Genomic DNA, 18,850 nt, shown 5'->3' with positions numbered 1-18,850 from the left:
CAGCAATAGTGATCGGTAAGTACTCCTCCTTTTTCCTTCTATAACTCACCACCATCTCCTTGGTTTTCTTTACATTTAGTCCTAGACAGTTAGTCTGGCACCAGTCTACAAAGTCAGAAACCACCCTTCTATATTCCTCCTCACCCCGATCCCCCACAATATCATCTGTTCATCATGCTGCAATGATGACATCACGCTAACTCAGCTAATCAAAAGCCACACCGGGGATCCCAGAAGGTAGGAGAGTCACAGAGCTCCAGCAATCTTAATTTGCTGACCTACCTTAAGGATAGGTTGTGAATATAACACTACTGGAAAACAGCTTCTATGTATCTTTCTAATTCTGCTATAGACTTTATTTGGAAAGCAATTTTGTAAACTTCCATTGATTACAAGTGCAATAATGCCCAGGTACCCCGCTGCGCAGGCTGTACGGCACATAATGAATAATGTGTGTGCTGATGGCATAACATGTACAACGCTTCAGGATTCTGGTGCTACTGCTGCAAAAAACTGTTGTATTAAGCACCATCTAGTCCCTCTTGGGGTGTGACAACATGCTCCTACATTGTACCAAAATTAGCCAACCAACAGATGCTGTAAGCTTTGATAAATGAGGTGCATTTTCAGACTATTTCGGTTTCCACTGACTGAACATTTGACAGCATTGGTGAATGTGCAATGTTTGTATCTTCTACAGGATTCCACTTTATTAAAAATGAATGGCTAATGCCTTCACTTTCTGTCTGATTACTAATGCAGAGTGCTATTGAAAGGCACTTGGTTCGTTGATCAGCACTGCATTTCTATGCCTGATAAATGCTTCCATAATTAACTGTATTTTCTCTTACAGCCTCCAAGGCAGCCGTCCCCAGTGATCCCAGCGCTACAGCACAAACTCTCATCCCGTACACAGAGGCCACCGACTGCAGAGAGCATCGCGTCTGTCCAATCTCATGTATGTTTTATACACGGCAAATCTGCACCAGTTACATAAATAAAAAACAAATAAAAAACAAATCTGAACTGAGAAAAGTAAGTTAATGTGTATGCACAATGTAAGTGCATATTAACACATGACCATTAACCAGAGAAAACGAAAAACACAAATATCCTGAACTAAAAAGTAAAAAATATACTGCAAATAATGCACAAAGGTAATAATAATAATAATAATAATAATAAGGGTATTTAGTAAACATAATTTTGATCAAAATAATGTACAAGCCATCCCGCCACGTCACGGCAACCCTTGTGGGACAGTCCCTACTCTAGTATTTAAAACCTTTTCACTTGCCAAGTGGTGTGAATGTGAATAAGGGTCGAGCGGCTGAACCACTAGTAACAGCTTAGGCCAGACTGGATGGCTTTCCCAGCTCAGAAAGAAGGCGGTCACACCCATATATGCACTGAATGCACAATTAAATGAATAAAAAACAAATCTGAACTGAGAAAAGTAAGTTAATGTGTATGCACAATGTAAGTGCATATTAACACATGACCATTAACCAGAGAAAACAAAAAACACAAATATCCTGAACTAAAAAGTAAAAAATATACTGCAAATAATGCATAAAGGTAATAATAAAAAGGTAATAATAATAATGCACCAGTTACATAAAGTAGAGTGGCTTCAGTTATTTCTGGAAAATGTTTTCTTAAATTGACGGTTCATAGCTTATTGTCCAGAATATACTGTATTTACCTGCTCATCCCTTTATGATCCTGTATATGACACCATCTCCCAGATGATGCCTGTGTTGTATCGTGGAGAACTAATATCTATCTGATGTTATCTGATTTATAAAACAGGGTGAGCGACATTCCAGGACAGGTTCCCCACCAGTCCCCGCTAGAAGAAATCAGCTCAGAGCTTATGGTATGTATAGCAAATTGTAAAAAATAATTATCTGTCAAAGAATCATTTTGAGTCTTGTCCAGGTTCGGACTGGCCCACAGGGGAACAGGAGAATTCATAGGTGGGCCCCCCACAGTACAATACACTTAATGTGCTATATACTGGTAGCATCTCATCATTTATTTAACATCATTTATTTATTCAATTTATTGTGATATAGAAGGAAAGGCTGAGGTTAGCACATTACATGGTATTCTCCATCTTCAGGCCTCTCCTCAACATTGCTGCAGGGTTCCCTTTACCACCAATCATTTTGCAGCTTCTATAGACAGCTCATAAAGTTAAAGGTACTCCTAGCACAAGGCAAATACCTGGCATCAGCCCTTATAATGAATAATATCTGTCTTTCCTTCTAGGTAATTTAAATTAAATTCATTTTTTTAATTCTTGATATCACTTTCTCCTTCGCCTCATTGGGAACACAGGTACTGTGGTGTATACTACTGCCGCCTGGAGGCTGACACTAAGTAAAAAAAGAGGTTAGCTCCTCCTCCGCCGTATGCACCCTCGCCCCGATTGCAGGCGGAAACCAGTTTTTTGCTTAGTGTCTGTTGGAGGCACACGTTCGTCTGTCTCAAGACTGATTCTTTTTTTTTTTTTCTTTTTTCTCTTTTTTCCCATGAAGATAAGACAGGGGCGACGGACTATATTGAAAGGGTCCGATCGCCCCAAACCAACAACTGATGAGCACATGTGAGTGTCCCTCCACGTATCCTCTCCCTCAACGGGGATTTTTTTCCGGATGTTCCATTTTTTCACATGAAGATGAGATAGGGGCGACGGATCCTATTGAAAGGGTCCGATCTCCCCAAACCAACAACGGGCGAGTATGTGCGAGTGTCTCTCCACGTATCCTCTCCCGCAACGTGGGACATGATGCAGGACTTAGCCCTGTCCACCCTAGGGTATTGAAGCCCTAGGCTTCACAGAGGCACAAGCGTAGTCCGTGCGGCCCCCACTGCCCCACCAATGCTAAAGACTGCGGTGGGGCATGGTGGTAGACGGTCCCTCTCCTCACCCCTTAAAGGGGTTCGATGGAACTAGGGTGACTGCACCATCCTTACTTCATATGGCCCCCTTCCCCTCTACCTTAGCTGAACAGAGGTGGACGGCCAGGGAGGGCTCCTGCAGCGGCGGTTCCGGTCCCGGCCGTGATTCTGGGGCCTGGCGGTCCCGCCGCCGCCCCCCCCCCCCCCTTGGGCGGATGGGTGAAAAAATCGAGGCCGCGGCTTCAGGCCGAAGCTAGGCCGCAAAAGGAAGTACCGCCCCCAGGATCCGTTTTTTTCTACCAGGGGCTGGCCTGCAGTGATGGCGCACAGATTGAAGCGACGCCTCGTGAGTGAGGACACAGGGGACACAGGTCTGGGGTAAGTGCTGCCCCCCAGCCCCACGGAGAGGCCACGCTAACAGGAACAAAGGGCGCCCTCCCCTGGCGGTTTTTTTCAGCACAGAGCCCTGACAGGCACAGCATGTCAGGAAAATCTAAGACGCATACGTTCTTATACGCTGCATGCATCTCCTGTCAGTCTGCTTTTCTGTGGGCGCAGACCAAGCGAGTATGCGAAGCCTGCGAGTCTGAACGCGCTCAGGAGCCCTCCCCTGCGACCGAGCCCAGTGTACCAAGTCCCCCCGGAATGGGTGTTGTCACTGTCGCAATCTATGGCGTCACTTACGAGAGCAATCGAGTCCCTTCGGGCCCCAGATAGGGACAGGGGCTCGACTGTCTTAGAGGGGTCCTCTACCTCACAGGAGCCTACGGCCTGCAGTGGCCGCTCTCTCCAGGCAGACACGAGGGAAACGAACCCACACGGCGTCTCCCGGACCATCCGGTGCCTCGGCATCCGTGAGCTCTGCTTCTTGCTCCCCGTCACCAGCAGTCGATAGCGAGCAAGGCTCGGTCTACGACTTGGACGTACCCCTTGACCTAGATACGCCAAGTGGTCAGGAAACAGTTGACAGTCTCATAGAAGCCGTCAACCAGACTCTGGGGATTGAGGATGATTCCACTCTGGCTGCAGGCCATAAGGTGTCATTTAAGCGAGTCATGCGTCCCCATAGAGTATTTTGCACTCACCCTGAATTTGAGTACATAGTGCAAAGACACAGAGAACGGCCGGACAGGCGGTTCTCGGGCCAGAAGGCCGTAAAAAGTGGACGGAATCCCCAACGGTGGATCGACCTGTGTCGTGCTTGGCTACAAAAACTACTATCCGTGCCTAGTGGTTCTTCTATTAAGGATCCCACTGATCGTCTCATAGAGAACTTGGCTCGCTCAGTGTTTGAGGCATCAGGATCATCACTCTCTCCCTCGTTCGCAGCAATGTGGGTAGCCAAGGCCATGATTTCTTGGTCAGAAATTTTGAATAGAGCCTTGCAGGACCTACCAGCGGAAGTATCAGAAATCACAAGTTAGATAGCCATGGCGGGGGACAACTTGATTAATGCATCTTTAGATGCGGCCAACTGTGCGGCACTTGCGCATTAGGAGAGCGCTATGGTTAAGGACATGGCGGGCCGATTCAGCCTCAAAGAAGTCCTTGACAGCGCTGCCATACCAGTGTGGCCGCCTGTTCGGATAGAAGTTAGGTCAGCTCATCTCCGACTCCACAGGAGGCAAGAGCGGTTTTCTTCCTCAACAAAAGGTCAAACCGCCGTTTCGTCACCAGTTTCAGGCGCGTTTTCGGGCTTTTCGCAACCCCGAGTGGACTACGGCGGCTAATGCCGCCGCGTCAGGGCGCCCCAACCAGAATAGGGACCGAGAGGTCTCATATAGAGCCAACCCATTGGGGAGAATGCGTGCTAACCAGTCCAGGTTGAGGGGATCCAGGTCCCAAAGATCTTCAGCCAAATGACTCGGGGCATTTGCCAGGCGGCTCCAGCAAGGTAGGCGGCCGCCTACTCCGGTTTCACCACGCCTGGCTCAATGTTGCACACGACACATGGGTGTGAGAGCTGGTGTCCACAGGGTACAAGATAGAATTTGTCAGGTACCCCCCAAGACGATTTTTTCCTTTCCCGTCTTCCCAAAGTCAATACCCGGGCAAACGCTCTACTAGGAGCCATCGATTCGCTCAGCCACAACGGGTTCATCATTCCGGTACCGGAAAACGAAAAGACTCAGGGCTTCTATTCCAATCTGTTTGCAGTGCCCAAAAAGGACAGGACTGTCAGGCCCGTGTTGGATCTAAAGCTCCTGAACAAATTTATCAGGATCAGACATTTCCGGATGGAGTCTCTCCGTTCAGTCATATCGGCAATGGGGCAGGGAGAGTACTTGGCCTCTATCGATATTCAAGACGCCTATCTACATATCCCCATTGTTCCTCCTCATCAAAGGTTTCTACGCTTCGCCATAAATGGTCTACATTTTCAGTTTGCAGCGCTGCCCTTCGGGCTAGCCACTGCCCCCAGAGTGTTCACAAATGTCATGGCAGTCCCCATGGCCATCCTGCACTCCCGGGCATAGTCGTATTCCCCTACTTAGACGACCTCTTTGTCAAGGGCCCTTCAAGGCGGGCATGCGAGGATAGTGTCAGCATTATGCTGGATACTCTTGCACGCTTAGGGTGGTTGGTCAATGTAGAGAAGTCATCCCTTGTTCCAGCTCAGAGAATTTCCTTTTTAGGGATGACCTTCGACGCTTGCCAAGGGTTGGTAATTCTCCCTCGACACAAGGCCCTAGCCCTCCGGCAGGGAGTGCGGGTACTGCGCCAACCAGTCCCTCACACCATCCGTTTCTGCATGAGGATTCTAGGAAAAATGGTGGCAGCGATGGAAGCGATCCCGTTCGTCCAGTTCCATCTTCGCCCCCTGCAGCATGCCCTCTTGTCAGCCTGGAACAAGAACCCATTCACGCTCGATCATCGGTGCCGGTTGTCCTCTCAGGTCAGACAGTAACTAGAGTGGTGGACACTCAGTTCCTCCCTTCTTCAGGGGTAAAACCCTTTCCCTCGGAGCAGTGGCTGGTGACCACACCTGACGCCAGCCTTCTCGGCTGGGGAGCGGTTTTTCGCCACCACACGACCCAGGGACGGTGGTCGCCGCAGGAGGCACGCCTCCCGATCAACTTGTTGGAGATACGGGCGATCCGGCTGACTCTGCAACGGTTTCATCACCTTCTAGCAGGGCGCTCCCTCCGGGTTCAGTCGGACAACGCCACGGCAGTGGCTTACATAAATCACCAAGGGGGCACCCGCAGCAGGGCAACCATGCGCAAGGTAGGGCACGTGCTTCGCTCGGCCGAGAGAAACCGCTCGCTGATATCGGCGGTCCACATCCCGGGGGTAGAGAAGTGGGCGGCAGAGTTCCTCAGCCGGCACGAGCTTGCGTCTGGAGAATGGTCACTACACCCAGAGGTCTTTCAGCAGATTTGCCAACGGTGGGGAACACCGGATGTGGATCTGATTGCCTCCAGGGTAAACGCCAAGGTGTCTGTATTTGTCGCTCGGTCCCGGGACCCGCAGGCAATCACCGTGGATGCGCTGGTTCTGCCATGGAATCAGTTTCGCCTCCCATACCTATTCCCCCCGCTGCCACTACTTCTGAGGGTCATCAAGAAGATCAAGGCAGAAGGGGTGCCAGTGATTCTGCTGGCCCCAGACTGGCCTCGTCGGGCATGGTACGCAGATCTAGTGCAGCTGCTCGTCGACGTGCCATGGCGACTGCCAGAGCGCCCAGATCTACTTTCTCAAGGGCCGATCTGCCACCCAAACTTAGGGGCCCTGTGTTTGACGGCTTGGCCGTTGAATCTTGGATTCTGACGCAGGCGGGGTTTGGGCGCAAAGTGGTTGCTACGATGGTTAGCGCCCGGAAGCCTGCCTCAGCACGAATTTACCACCACACCTGGAAGGTTTTCTTTGCATGGAGTCGAGGCAACGGTTGTTCGCCACTGAGATACTCCATCCCTAATATCTTGGCTTTTCTCCAGTCTGGCCTAGACTCAGGCTTGGCCCCCAGTTCTCTCAGGAGACAGATATCGGCTTTATCCATCCTTTTTCAGTGCAGGATTGCTACCAACTTGCAGGTAAAAACTTTCATCCAGGGGGTCTCCCACTTGGTACCTCCCTATAAGGCACCTATGGACGCCTGGGACCTTAACCTGGTCCTAAGTGTTCTGCAGGAAGGTCCATTCGAGCCGCTACAGGATATCTCTTTGTCATACCTTTCCTGGAAGGTGGTGTTCCTGGTAGCTATAACATCAATCAGGCGAGTCTCGGAGCTGGCAGCGTTATCTTGCCGAGCCCCGTTTCTGACAAGGTGGTTCTTAGACCAGCTCCTCCTCTTTTGCCAAAAGTCATTTCCTCGTTTCATATTAATGAGGATATTGTCTTACCCTCTTTCTGTCCAGCATCGGTACACCGTGTGGAAAAGGCCCTGCATACGTTAGACCTGGTGAGAGCACTCAGGAGGTACGTGTCGCGGACGGCATCCTTTCGTCAGTCAGATGCGCTGTTCGTTCTCCCTGAAGGTCGCAGGAAGGGATTCGCTGCCTCAAATCCACCATAGCCAGATGGATTCGTTTGGTTATTCAGGAGTCCTACCGCATCAGAGGCGCGCTGATTCCAGCAGGGATCAGAGCACACTCTACTCTGTCAGTGGGCGCCTCTTGGGCGCTTCGGCACCAGGCTTCGACGGAACAGGTTTGCAAGGCAGCAACCTGGTCCAGCTTGCACACGTTTACTAAACATTACAGTGTCCATACTCAGGCTGGGTAGAAGGATTCTCCAAGCAGCGGTGGCGCACCTTTAGACAGGAGGTGCATGCAGCTTGGATTGGTGAGTCAACTTCCCACCCAGGGACTGCTTTAGGACGTCCCACAGTACCTGTGTCCCCCAATGAGGCGAAGGAGAAACATGGATTTTTGTGATAACTCACCGTAAAATCCTTTTCTCCTAGACGCTCATTGGGGGACACAGCACCCACCCTGTTAGCCAAGTTGGCTTCTTTTTATTTAATTAATATGCTCTCTGTATGAGATTAGGGTGGTTATTTTCTAGACATGTTGTTACCTGCATTTAAGTTGATGTTGTCTGATTTCTGTTTGTTCTCCTACTGCTTTTTGCACCAAACTGGTTTCCGCCCGCAATCGAGGCGAGGGTGTATACGGCGGAGGAGGAGCTAACCTCTTTTTTTTCACTTAGTGTCAGCCTCCAGGTGGCAGTAGCACACACCCACAATACCTGTGTCCCCCAATGAGCGTCTTGGAGAAAAGGATTTTACGGTGAGTTATCACAAAAATCCATGTTTCCTCTCCATGGGAAACTATAACTCCCATCATTCCCTGACAACTGCCCACCTTTAGGAAATTCTGTCAATTGTCATTTTTTTTCAAAATTTCTCAAAGGCACTTTTGGTAATTAGCACGTAGCAGGAGAGTGGGGCCCCAGAATCAGCATTAATAATAGTATGATTTTTTGCTTCTTTTACCAATAGATGAAAAGAAGAGTGTGATCAGTGAGCTGACGGAACTGAGGAAGCAACTGAGAAGTGAGCAGAGACGCTTAGAGGGCCGCTTACAAGACACGGAGCAAGATAATGATTCATTACCTTTCATGAGCGGGTACTGTACTTCAAATTGATTACATTAATGTACACTGCTTAAAGAAGGTATACATCAGCATCCCGCTAATGGATTCATGTGTGGAATGACCCATTTTATTCAATGTGATGGGAATGGGCCATAGAAATATCTTCTGTGATAAGGCCTTGCTGTGCTTTAAAGTGGTAGGATTAAAGAAAAACTGTTTGGTGCAAACCTATTTCTCATGTTTCCTTCTGCACCTATAATTCAGTCCTCTGGTCTTTCACTGTGTTAAAAACCACATGACTTTGTTTCACACTATATTCATTTTGTACTTTAGAAGAAGAAAGGAGAAGACCTCCGCAGATGTCTTTGATCTGGCCAGACAGAGGCTACAAGCTACTGTACGGAGGCCGTCTTTAAAGGGTCCAGAAAATGTGAACATGCAAAATATCAGAGACTTCAATGACCTAAAATATAGGGGTACGTTATTAGTCAAGACAACAGATATACACTCAACCACAGGCATTCAAAAGAGTGGTGTAGTGCAACTCATAGCACCAAATTCATTAAGAGGCATACCTCACTTAGTGAATTCAGTGCCTCCACTGAGTGGCGTGCGCCTCTGTTCTCTGCGGTAGCATTTCTGGCATAGAAGCCCTCAGCAAATTCATTCTATTGGCTGGGTGAGCGTGGCCTCAGTCCTCACAACTCCACCCATTTCGGCAGAGCTGATCCAAAGTGTCAAGAAAATACCAAAAGTCTTACTTTTTTTGGAGTAACACCAGGTTGTACAAAAAATTGCAAAATTTCAAAGCTTTGATGTCACGTTTGCGGTGTAAAAAGTTTTGATTAATCTGCCCCACAGTCTTGTATTTTGCATAAAAAGCCAATAGACAGATCTATTGAAATAAGCTATTCACATAGTTATTTTATAGAGAATTTTTCAGCAGAATTTCACCACTCAAACTATTTATATATGCATTTAACTCTTTCAAAGACAAGTCCAGCAATACCTTTGCCTAGAGTCGATATATATAAATGAGGCTGAAGTGTGCGTCCAAAGCCTCTGTCGTTCCAGCTCTATTCCCGCCCAGCATCACCTCCTGCTTAAAGGGAACCTGTCAGCAGTTTTGGCCGCTATAAGATGCGGCTGCCACCTTTCAGGGCTTATCTACAGCATTCTATATTGCTGTAGATAAGCCCCAGTCCGACCTGAAAGATAAGAAAAATAAGTTTTATTATACCCCCTGGGGGGGGGGGGCGTCCGGTCCGATGGGTGGCGCAGGTCCGGGTATGGCGCCTCCCATCTTCTTGTGATGCCACCCTCCTGTTGCTTGATTGCTCCCCGGCATCGCACTTCTGCGCAGGTGCACTAACTACCTTGTTGAGGGCAGAGAAAAGTACTGCTGTGTGCAGGCTCTGGGTCTCTCTGACCTTTCTCGGACCCGGACCTGCGACACCCATCGGACCGGACCGCCCCCGGGTGACTATAATAAAATGCATTTTTCTTACCTTTCAGGTCGGATCGGGGGCTTATCTACAGTGTTATAGAATGCTGTAGATAAGCCCCGAAAGGCAGTGGCCGCATCTTATATCGGCCAAAACTGCTGACAAGAACGCTTTAACTGACAGGTCGTTGGCTGTGTTACTTCAAGCAGTCAGTCCGGCAGGAGGAAGCAGCGTTGGGCAGGGAATAGAGCTGGAGTGACAGAAGCTTAGGAAGAACTTCCACATGCCAAAAACCATTCAGCCTCATTGGCATAGTGATGCACACTCTGATTTCTCAGTAATGGAGGAACGAACTGGCCATGTAAAGGTATTGCTGGACTTGTCTAAGAAAGATGATAGATTCCCTTTAAGATAAGTTGAGTTCTGTATTGCACAATGTATTGATCAATGTATTAAAGGGAATCTGTCACCCTTTTTTGGACTATGAGCTGCCGGCATTGACATCAGGGGCTTATCTACAGCATTCTGTAATGCTGTAGATAAGCCCCCGATGTAACCTGAAAGATACGAAAAGCACATTAGATTATACTCACCGGAGGGGGCGGTCCGGTCCGATGGGTGTCGCGGTCCGGCGCCTCCCATCTTTATACGATGCCGTCCTCTTCTTCCCTTCCTGTTGTGGCTCCGGCGCAGGTGCACTGCTCTGCCCTGTTTAGGCAGCGCAGAGTCCTGCAGTGCGCAGGCGTTGGGAGAGGTCTGGCGCCTGCGCACTGCAGTATTCTTCTCTGCGCTCAACAGGGCAGAGCAGTGCGCCGGAGCCGCGACAGGAAGGGAAGAAGAGGACGGCATCGTATGAAGATGGGAGGCGCCGGACTGCGACACCCATCGGTCCGGACCGCCCCCTCCGGTGAGTATAATCTAACGTGTTTTTCTTATCTTTCAGGTTACATCGAGGGCTTATCTACAGCATTACAGAATGTTGTAGATAAGCCCCTGATGTCGGTGCCGGCAGCTCATAGTAAAAAAAAAGGGTGACAGATTCCCTTTAAGTCACAGAACCTCATGTTGTTTGATTAATTTGTGTCACATTTCGGACCTCTCTTCTTTTCCGATCGGAATACCATATTTAGGCTTGGATTCTATCACATTAAACTGAGCTCATCTCCCACACTGGCTTTTATCATTCTACAGAAACTGTTGCAAGATTCTGAATAAAAGATCTATAACATTATATTCTTTCTATGGTCCCAAAATGTAAAAGTCAGCGATGGTCTTGGTACGTAGGAGTGTTGCAGTCAGAGGCACATGTCTCTTAATGAACCAAAGCGATGGGAGGAGGTTTCTTCTACCTCTTAACCAAAGACAAAGTAGCATAAGCTCCTCTTCTTACTCCTAGTGGTCTCACAGCAAATATGAGTTCCCTTGGCTGCTGCTACAATAAATAGGCTCTTTTTTTCCCATACAGACACTGACACTCGTGAAGGTGTTCGCATCATGTTTCCTGACCCTCCGAAGGATGATCAGACACTAGAGATCCAGCAGCAGGCGCTATTGAGGGAGCAACAGAAGAACTTGAACAAGATAAAGAGGAGAGCAGCAATCCCGGACGGTAAGAGGGGATTCTGGCCCTGGATTTATATGATCAGTTCAATATTTTTGTTCTTCCCTCTGGTTTTCAGCATTCAGCTATAAAATATAGTCTAACTATAAAATATTTTATATAATTTATTGCATTTCTAAAATATCTTTCAACGGAACAGAAGACAAATCAGAAAAGTGTTTCAATATCAAGGTGTAAAAATCTAGGCCTAAATGCATCCATAATGGTGTTAGTCATTTCATATTTCGTACATACTCGTGTATAAGCCAACCCCCCCCCCCCCCCCCCCCCCCCCAATTTTGCCACAAAAAACTGGGAAAACTTATTGACTCGCGTATAAGCCTAGGGTAGAAAATGCAGCAGCTACTGGTAAATTTCAAAAATAAAGATAGATACCAATAAAAGTAAAATTAATTGAGACATCAGTAGGTTAAATGTTTTTGAATATCCATATTGATTCAAGAGCCCCATATAATGCTCCATACAGTTCATGATGGCCCCATAAGATGCTCCATACAAAATACACCCCATATAATGCTTCACAAAGGTTAATAATGGCCCCATAAGATGCTCCATAGAATAATGTGCCCCATATGCTGCTCCATAAAGGTTATGGCCCCATAAGATGCTCCATAGATTATGCCCCATATGCTGCTCCATAGATTATGCCCCCATAAAATGCTCCATAGATTATGCCCCCATAAAATGCTCCATAGATTATGCCTCCATAAGATGCTCCATAGAATAGGCCCCATATGCTGCCGCTGCTGCCATTTAGTAAAAAAAATGACATACTCACACCTCCGTCGCTGGGGGCCAGGTGCTGGTGTCGCCGCTGGCTCGGCCCCGGCACCAGCTATATTCACCTGTCCCTGGTCCATCGCTGCATCTTCCGGGTCCTCTTGTCAGTGACTGTTCAGGCAGAGGGCGCGGCGCGCACTGACTACGTCATCGCGTCCTCTGCTGCTTGAACGTCACTGACAGAGGACGTGGAGGACAGAGTGGGCGCAGCGATGGACCGGGGACAGGTAAATATCGCATATACTTACCCCCTTCTGGCGCGGTATCTGCAGCCCTGCGTCTCCGGCAGCTCTTCCTTCCTTCAGCGGTCACGTGGTACCACTCATTAAAGTCATGAATATGCGCATATTCATGACTTTAATGAGCGGTACCACGTGACCGCTGAAGGAAGGCGCAGGAGAAGCAGGGGGGCTGCAGAGACGTGCCAGGTGGGGGGTAAGTATGATCTGACACTGCCACTCCCCCTCCCTTGCCGACCCCATGGTATATGACTCACGAATAAGCTGAGAGGGGGACTTTCACCCCCCAAAAATGGGCTGAAAATCTTGGCTTATACGCAAGTATATACGGCACATATCCTTAACAATTTTACGATTTTTCTAATCACATACACTGCTATATTGCCTGGTGGGAAGCTTTCCTCCTTTAGTCTATACATGCAAAATTTGTTAATTGTCTCTAATAATATCTCACGTCCCTCTGGCCAAACATTCCCAGCTTTGGTGAATAGAAATACTGCTGCATAATAACATACCATCTTGTCAATATATTCTGATCACTTTAGTAATATAACACCTTTGTGAACTACATTTTAGATTTCGGACAAGTCCCTGCATACAGCGTCCATCGTCCTGGCATGGTAAGTGACTGTGTTATCAAAGATCTGTATATCGGTGACTTCTGACACTGGCAATTATTAAGAGGTTAAATCCCATGGGATCAGCTGATAAATGAAATCTTTATAGCTGTAAGGGCCCATTTAGACAAAGCGATCAAGGCCATGAACAACTAGTGATCAGGTTATATACAAGCTAGTCTGTAGTTGTTTAATGGCCTGTTTACACAGATTGACTAGAATTATATGCACAAACAATGATTGTTAACACAATTATTCTGTGCATATAGAATATCCTCATTATGCGCAGCACATCACCTCTTCAGAAAGGACCATGTGCTGAGCGAACTATGATTTGAATGCTGACATATATGATCCAGTCACCTTATGAACTAGCATTTTGCTCGTTCAGTGGGTGATTACCGACATGGTTACACATGCCGATAATCAGTGAATAAACATCCTAATGAACCCCTGTTCCCAATTATCGTCTTGTCAAAATGAGCCCTTGCTGTCACCAGCCTACTAGGAAAATAAGAAAAGTACTGGACGCAATTATTCCCTTTTTAGTACTAATATTCTTCTCTGACCACAGCTTAGTGATCAACCAAAAGACCTACTGAAGACCTCGCTGCTGGAGTCTGAGAGCGCGTTCCTAGGTAATAATTGCTAGTAATTCAGTCCAGTAGTCATTCTGTCTATGCGCATGTCATATGTTTTATAGGACACTCAGTTGCCCACATGTCATGAATTGATAATTCTTTAGTAAACTCTCAGGGCAGCACCTCCTAAAAGGTGAAAATGCTGTGACTGCACTTCAAACACATTGATGCAGCAGTATATGTGTGTATACATGTATATACTGTAGGAATTCACTCTTACTCTGTCGCCTCATTGGGGGACACAGAACCATGGGTGTTATGCTGCTGTCCACTAGGAGGCGACACTATGCATAATCTGAAAAAGATTAACTTTGGCTCCTCCTCTGCAGTATACACCCCTGGACGGCGTCAGCCTTCTCCAGTTTTTGCTTAGTGTCGCAAGGAGGCACACCTTTTTGTCTTCCGTTTTTTTTCCTTTTTTCGTCCGGAAATACAGATGAAGAAAAGTGGGTCTCCAGCGAGACTCCCGGCATGGCTCCCTCCTCGGTCCCCCATTAGGGGTACCCGGTTGAGGTCGAGGTGGCTATTCCCCATGTCGCTCTCTCCCCAGTCCCTCGGGTCCTGGTTCGAGGTCGAGACCCCCCCCTCCTTCCCCAACCCCTTTGGGGTCTGGGTTGAGGTTGAGGCGAGGATGAAGACCCCCTGACGGTGACAGACGCACCCTCCCTAATCCCCCGCAGGGGGCATTAGGTTGAGACGCCTCAGGTAGGGTCGGAGAACAGGCAGCATTCCGCAGCTTCCAGGGACCCCAGACCAGCTGAGGGATCCTGTTGGGGCCGGGGGAGGGTGCGGACTGGATGGCACAGCAGAGACAGGGCTTTTCTGCGTCCCTGTCTCTGCAGCAGCAGCGGCTCCATAGCGCTCCAGGGGCCCCCCATACAGGAACCGCTACCCCTGCTACCCCCACCGCTATCCAGTCGACCATTCTGGGGGGGTCTGGTACAAATCCGCCCCCCCCCCCCGGACTACCGCACCGCTCTGGAGCCCTCCTGGGCATCAGGCCTCTAATTTAAACCGCGGCTTCGGCCTAGCCGAAGCCGCCACCTTTTCCCCGCCCCCCGGATGACTAAAATGACACGCTGGAGTGTCATAGAAGAGGCGGATTGAGGCAGAAAGGGCGCGTTTTTTACAAGCCCTGCGCGCCCTTTTCAGCTCTCCGCCCCCTCCTCCCTCTCCTCAGAGTCCCGGTGGCCATTTTTTCTGGATGAGATCCAGGAGAGGAGCATCACAGCGGTCTCCGGGGGGCACAGAACTGGGATTTGTCGGCGCTGGACCTAGGGGCACACCGGTGGGGTAAGCTCACAGCTGGGTTCTCATTACTCAGCTGTGAATCTATACTTCCTATAAGGCTCTCTGTGGGTTCCCTCTGCGTAGCCACCCCTGTACGATCCCTTATAGCCAGCCTCTGTGCACTATGCCGGGCTCAAGGAAGAGAACCAGGCAGGAATGTTTCTATGCATTCTGCACAGCCTGCAAAGCCACGCTCCCTAGTGGCAGCACGTATCCGCACTGCCGGGACTGCATCCAAAACTCTGGGTCAGAACCCCAGGGAGTCCCTACTGACGCTTCAGTGTCACAGGCCACGCCGGAATGGGCAACTCAGATGTCTCAGTCTATGACGCAGTCCATAGACAACCTAACTGCCACATTGCTGCAAGCTCTGCAGAGTCGGGCCCCGGCTATGGACGTTACACAGCAAACGGACAGCTTGTCTCAGGAACATGCTGCTTCCGACTCTCACAGACATAAGCGGACCCACAGGTCTCGATCACCTGAGTCGCCCTATAGCACAAGGTCGTCCCCCTCCAGGGAGAGACAGCGTCATTCCAGGTCTCCTAGGCAGTCCCCTGCCACAGACAGACAGTGCAATTTACCACAGGGATCCCCCACCACAGAAGGCCCCCGCCCCAGGTCGCCCTCCAGGGATCACCTTAGTGAGGCACAGGATTCGGAGGGCATCTGTGACTCCGACTCAGATAACGAAACGGAGAGGTCCGTGGTACCTTCTCCCCCTAGCAATACAGCGCTAGTTGAGGACATAATCTCTGCCATTCATCGGGTGCTAAAAATTCCAGAGTCGGCCCCGGAAGTCCCAGAACATAGGATTTGCTTCGAAAGTGTTCAAAAACCACCTAAGGTCTTCCCTAATCACCATGAGTTTGAGAAAATACTTACCAAACAGTTTGCGCAGCCTGAGAAAAAATTCGCTAATCGCAAATATTTGGAAGCGAAGTACCCCTTCCCACAGAAAGACACCAAACAATGGACAGATCCACCTGAAGTGGACCCTCCGGTTTCTAGGCTAGCAGCGCAGACTTTACTCTCTCTGCCAGATAGCTCAACCCTCAGGGACGCAGCAGATCGGCAAGTAGGACGCATGGCTCATTCTATTTTCGAAGCAGCAGGCACCTCTCTGGGCCCTGCGTTTGCTTCAGTTTGGGCGGCCAAGGCCATCCTGGCTTGGGCCAAAAAACTACACGAGGGTCTTCAAGCTTCAAATCCTGAGCGCTCGGACCAAGCGGTCCAGATAGCAGTGGTAGCAGACTACATGATTCATGCAGCCCTGGATTCCGCAAGAGGTGTAGTGGGAATAGCATCAAACGCCATCACGATCCGACGCATCCTCTGGCTGCGAGAATGGAAAGCGGATGCGGCCTCAAAGAAGTCCCTCATGCGACTTCCGTATTTTACTGGAAGACTTTTCGGCGAAAAGTTGGACACCATGATAGCCAATGCCACTGGGGGTAAGAGTACCTCTCTCCCTCACTAAAACCGAGACGCACGTTTAAATGAAGAAACCAGACGCGATTCCGATCCTTTCGGAATTCCTCGGGCTGGTCCGTTTCGCGCCCAGCGCAAAACCGTAACCGCTCTCCACGCAGGGACAACCCACGGACGCAGCAGCGACCGGACAGGTCTTGGCAGTCGAAAGCAGGCCAAGCGAAACCCAAGGGAGGAAAACCTCAGAACTTTGCTTCATCATGACTCGCGAACTCCGGAAGACACCCCACCAGTAGGCGGCCGACTTTTACTCTTCCAGCAAGTCTGGCTGCCTATTACAGAAGACAGGTGGGTCAGGGAAATAGTGTCTTCCGGATACAAGATAGAGTTCACTTCCGCTCCACCGAGCCGGTTCTTCCTTTCTATTCCTCCAACACCACCAGACAAGGCTCATGCTTTCCACCAAGCGGTTTCCGCTCTCCTTCAATCAGGAGTTGTGGTGCCGGTTCCCGCGAACGAGAGATTCCGAGGGTTCTACTCAAATTTGTTCGTAGTCCCCAAGAAAGGAGGCAGCGTCCGACCCATACTGGACCTAAAACAGCTCAACAATTACGTACGGGTCCGTCATTTCCGCATGCAGTCTCTCCGGTCCATCATTGCATCCATGGAGCAGGGAGAATACCTCGCCTCCATAGACATACAGGATGCGTATCTGCACATACCAATTGCTCCCGCCCACCAAAGGTTTCTCAGGTTCGCGGTCAACCAAAACTACTACCAGTTTGTCGCCCTTCCGTTCGGACTCGCCACGGCTCCAAGAACGTTAACCAAAGTCATGGCGGCCACCATGGACGTTCTGCACTCAAGAGGCATTCTAGTCGTCCCGTACCTGGACGACCTCCTCATCAAGTCTCCCACTTTCAAAGACTGCGAGGTCAGTGTCTCAATCACACTAGACACTGAGTCGCCTGGGATGGCTAGTCAACCTACAGAAATCGTCGACTATCCCAACTCGGACTCTAACATTCCTGGGAATGGTATTCGACACCTCCAGGGCCTGGTGCTCCTTCCCAAGGACAAGACACTGGCCATCCGTCTGGGAGTTCGCACACTCCTTCTCAGTCCTCCTCGATCTCTCCGGTTTGCCATGAGAGTCCTCGGCCGGATGGCAGCAGCAATAGAGGCAGTGCCATTTGCCCAGTTTCACCTCAGAGTCCTTCAACTAGCCATACTCAGATCTTGGGACAGGAACCCCTTCTCCCTCGACAGGGAGTTCAGGTTGACATCATCAACCAGGAGGTCCCTGCATTGGTGGCTCAAACCAACCTCGCTTACACGAGGGAAGCCCTTCCTCTCAGGACAATGGAAGATCCTGACTACCGATGCAAGCCTGACAGGCTGGGGGGCGGTGCACCTACATCACAGGGCACAGGGCAAGTGGTCACCGAGGGAAGTGACATTGCCCATCAATGTTCTGGAAATCAGAGCCATCCTCTTGGCACTGAGAGCCTTTCATCACTTGCTTGCAGCCTCGCACATACAGATACAGTCGGACAATGCCACGGCTGTGGCATACGTGAACCACCAAGGCGGGACCCGCAGCGTCCAGGCGATGAGAGAAGTGGCTCATATCCTCCGCTGGGCGGAAGACACGAGGTCGGTACTTTCTGCGGTCCACATTCCGGGTGTAGAAAACTGGGAAGCCAACTTCCTCAGCAGGCAAGGAATGGACTCGGGGGAGTGGTCTCTCCATCTCGAGATTTTTTACCAGATCTGTCAACGCTGGGGAACCCCGGAGGTGGACCTAATGGCATCCCATCTCAATACCAAGGTCCCCAATTTCATGGCCAGGAAACACGACCCGCGGTCGCTCGGAGCGGATGCCCTGGTCCCAGTTCCGACTCCTGTACATTTTTCCACCCCTCCCCCTAATCTCCAGGGTCGTGAGGAAGATCAAGCAAGAGGGAGTTCCGACCATCCTCATCGCGCCAGACTGGCCCAGACATACATGGTACGCCGATATCGTCCAACTTACAGCAGACGCCCCCTGGCGTCTACCCGACCGTCACGACCTTCTGTCTCAAGGCCCGTTCTTCCACCAGAATTCAGGGGCTCTCAATTTGACGGCATGGCCCTTGAAACCTGGATTCTAACCCAGGCAGGTTTTTCACCGGCAGTCATTGCAACTATGATCAGGGCAAGGAAGCCTGCCTCCGCCAAGCTCTATTATCGCACCTGGAGAGCTTTCTTTTCTTGGTGCGAATCTCATGGACAAGTCCCACTCCCTTATTCCCTCCCGAAGGTACTAGGTTTTCTTCAATCGGGCCTAGACGCCAAGCTA

At 49.7% G+C, this 18,850-nt stretch overlaps 1 protein-coding gene across 4 annotated transcripts in view; it reads left to right on the top strand.

Annotated features, from left to right (window-relative positions):
• Positions 1-18,850, top strand: part of CSPP1 (centrosome and spindle pole associated protein 1) — a 152,143-nt gene that overhangs the window by 124,727 nt on the left and 8,566 nt on the right. For all 4 annotated transcript variants that reach the window (XM_073583880.1, XM_073583879.1, XM_073583881.1 and 1 more), the window contains 7 exons: positions 854-958; positions 1,813-1,879; positions 8,351-8,477; positions 8,779-8,921; positions 11,356-11,499; positions 13,107-13,150; positions 13,722-13,785. In XM_073583880.1, coding sequence (XP_073439981.1) covers positions 854-958; positions 1,813-1,879; positions 8,351-8,477; positions 8,779-8,921; positions 11,356-11,499; positions 13,107-13,150; positions 13,722-13,785 — 694 coding nt within the window. The remainder of the gene's footprint in view (positions 1-853; positions 959-1,812; positions 1,880-8,350; positions 8,478-8,778; positions 8,922-11,355; positions 11,500-13,106; positions 13,151-13,721; positions 13,786-18,850) is intronic.

This window comes from Dendrobates tinctorius, unplaced genomic scaffold, assembly GCF_039654945.1.
Source record: "Dendrobates tinctorius isolate UK_male_01 unplaced genomic scaffold, ASM3965494v1 ptg000082l, whole genome shotgun sequence".
Classification (NCBI taxonomy): Eukaryota; Metazoa; Chordata; class Amphibia; order Anura; family Dendrobatidae; genus Dendrobates; species Dendrobates tinctorius.
This window is presented reverse-complemented; position numbering and strand designations above follow the sequence as displayed.